We start from the raw sequence: 1,529 nt of genomic DNA on the forward strand, positions 1-1,529 counted from the left end.
TATCCTACTTCATGAATCACGATCGTTTCTTCGTCCGCCATCGGCATGCGGATAACAATCTCCGCTCGATTGCTTGAAAACCAATCCATCCCAATTACCACGTCGAAGCTTCCCCCTTAACTAGTTCTATCGTGTACAGGTTATCTAATTTGCTTGCTACTAAACCAAGTATACTCTTAAACTCTAGAGATGCGAAGCTAAAGATTGGCAACAGTATCAAGCAGCACAGATGCATAACGTTGACTAATATGGGACGTACCGATAACCGCGTTTGGATCCTGGCGTGTTTCCCTAGCTACGCTATTGAGCTTTCACCCTTGTGCCTGATTGTTTTTAGGGCAGTATCTTCTGAAATGCTTTTTGCTTCCACAGTTAAAACAACCTTGAGCACGCTTTCGTTTGTCACCCTTCCTGCCTTGATAATCGTTATTGTCGTTGTTTCCTTCGAGATTCTTGCTACCATCTTGGCCTCCATTTCCACGTTCAGTACCTTGCCTACAAGTTTCCTTGACATGCCCCACTTTGCCACAGTTTTCATATTTTCCATATCTGCATCGCCCGATATGCTAACGTCGACAATTGTCACACTTAGGAAGGATACCCATGTACTCTTTTCCCTTTTTGGCCCTGTTCTTGCTATTCACCCGAGTACCCTTCTTGAAGTTTGCGAACTTTCTCTTGTTATCTCCAGATAGCTCTACATGAATCTCCTTTTTCTCTTCCGTAGTGGAAAATTTTCCTAGTCTAACCGCTTCTTCAGTGAGCGCCATACTTAAGTCAATAGCATCGGTGATCGTTGAAGGCTTAGATGTTGTCACCAGGCTTAGAATCTGGGGTGCCAATCCCCCGATGAAGCGTTCGATCCTCTTAAACTCTGGTTCCACCAGATGCGAAGCAACTTGTGATAAATCGTGAAATCTCTGCACATACTCAACTATCTTTGAACCTTCCATTTTCAAGTTCCAAAGTTCCGTCTCCAACTTCTGGACTTCTGCCCTCGAGCAATATCTCTTACGCATCAGCTCTTTCAGTTCATCCCACGTCAAAGCATACGCAGTAGTCTTTCCCAACGTCCGAACCTGAAGGTTCCACCACGACAGAGCCCCATCTAGAAATAGTCCAGATATGTACATGACTTGTTGCCCTGGAGTACATTTGCTCAAACTCAAAATAGAATCCGTCTTCTCAACCCAACGCACAGAAGCTATGGTACCCCCAGTGCCGTCGAAATCTCAGGGCTTGCAGCTCAAGATCTGCTTGTAGGTGCAGCCTGCGGCATAAGCAACATCATTCACATAGGGCATTAGCAAAGCACTCTTGGAAATGTCCAAACGTTTTTGTAATGTGTCTTAAGTGACTAAGCATTACCGTTGGGTGGGTTATTTCCTGAGTTACCCCCGCTGCGCTCGGAGCGAAGGGCCTCGTGCTGTGCGATGGCCTGTGAGATGCGCCCTTGTAATTCTGCCTTTGAAGTGACATCTTCTAAGAAGAAGATCAGATAGGTCAGGTCTTATTAAGGATACGGGCAC

At 45.7% G+C, this 1,529-nt stretch overlaps 1 protein-coding gene across 1 annotated transcript; it reads right to left on the reverse strand.

The window, feature by feature from the left end:
- Positions 1–311: 311 nt before the first annotated feature.
- LOC110933332 lies at positions 312–953 on the reverse strand. The gene is made up of 2 exons (XM_022176562.1): positions 610–953; positions 312–549 (listed from the first exon to the last, which is right to left on the reverse strand). Exons 1-2 carry the CDS (start codon positions 951–953, stop codon positions 312–314), a joined length of 582 nt encoding a protein of 193 aa, XP_022032254.1.
- Between the last annotated feature and the right edge of the window lie 576 nt (positions 954–1,529).

Source organism: Helianthus annuus, chromosome 4 (genome assembly GCF_002127325.2).
Source record: "Helianthus annuus cultivar XRQ/B chromosome 4, HanXRQr2.0-SUNRISE, whole genome shotgun sequence".
Lineage (NCBI taxonomy): Eukaryota > Viridiplantae > Streptophyta > Magnoliopsida > Asterales > Asteraceae > Helianthus > Helianthus annuus.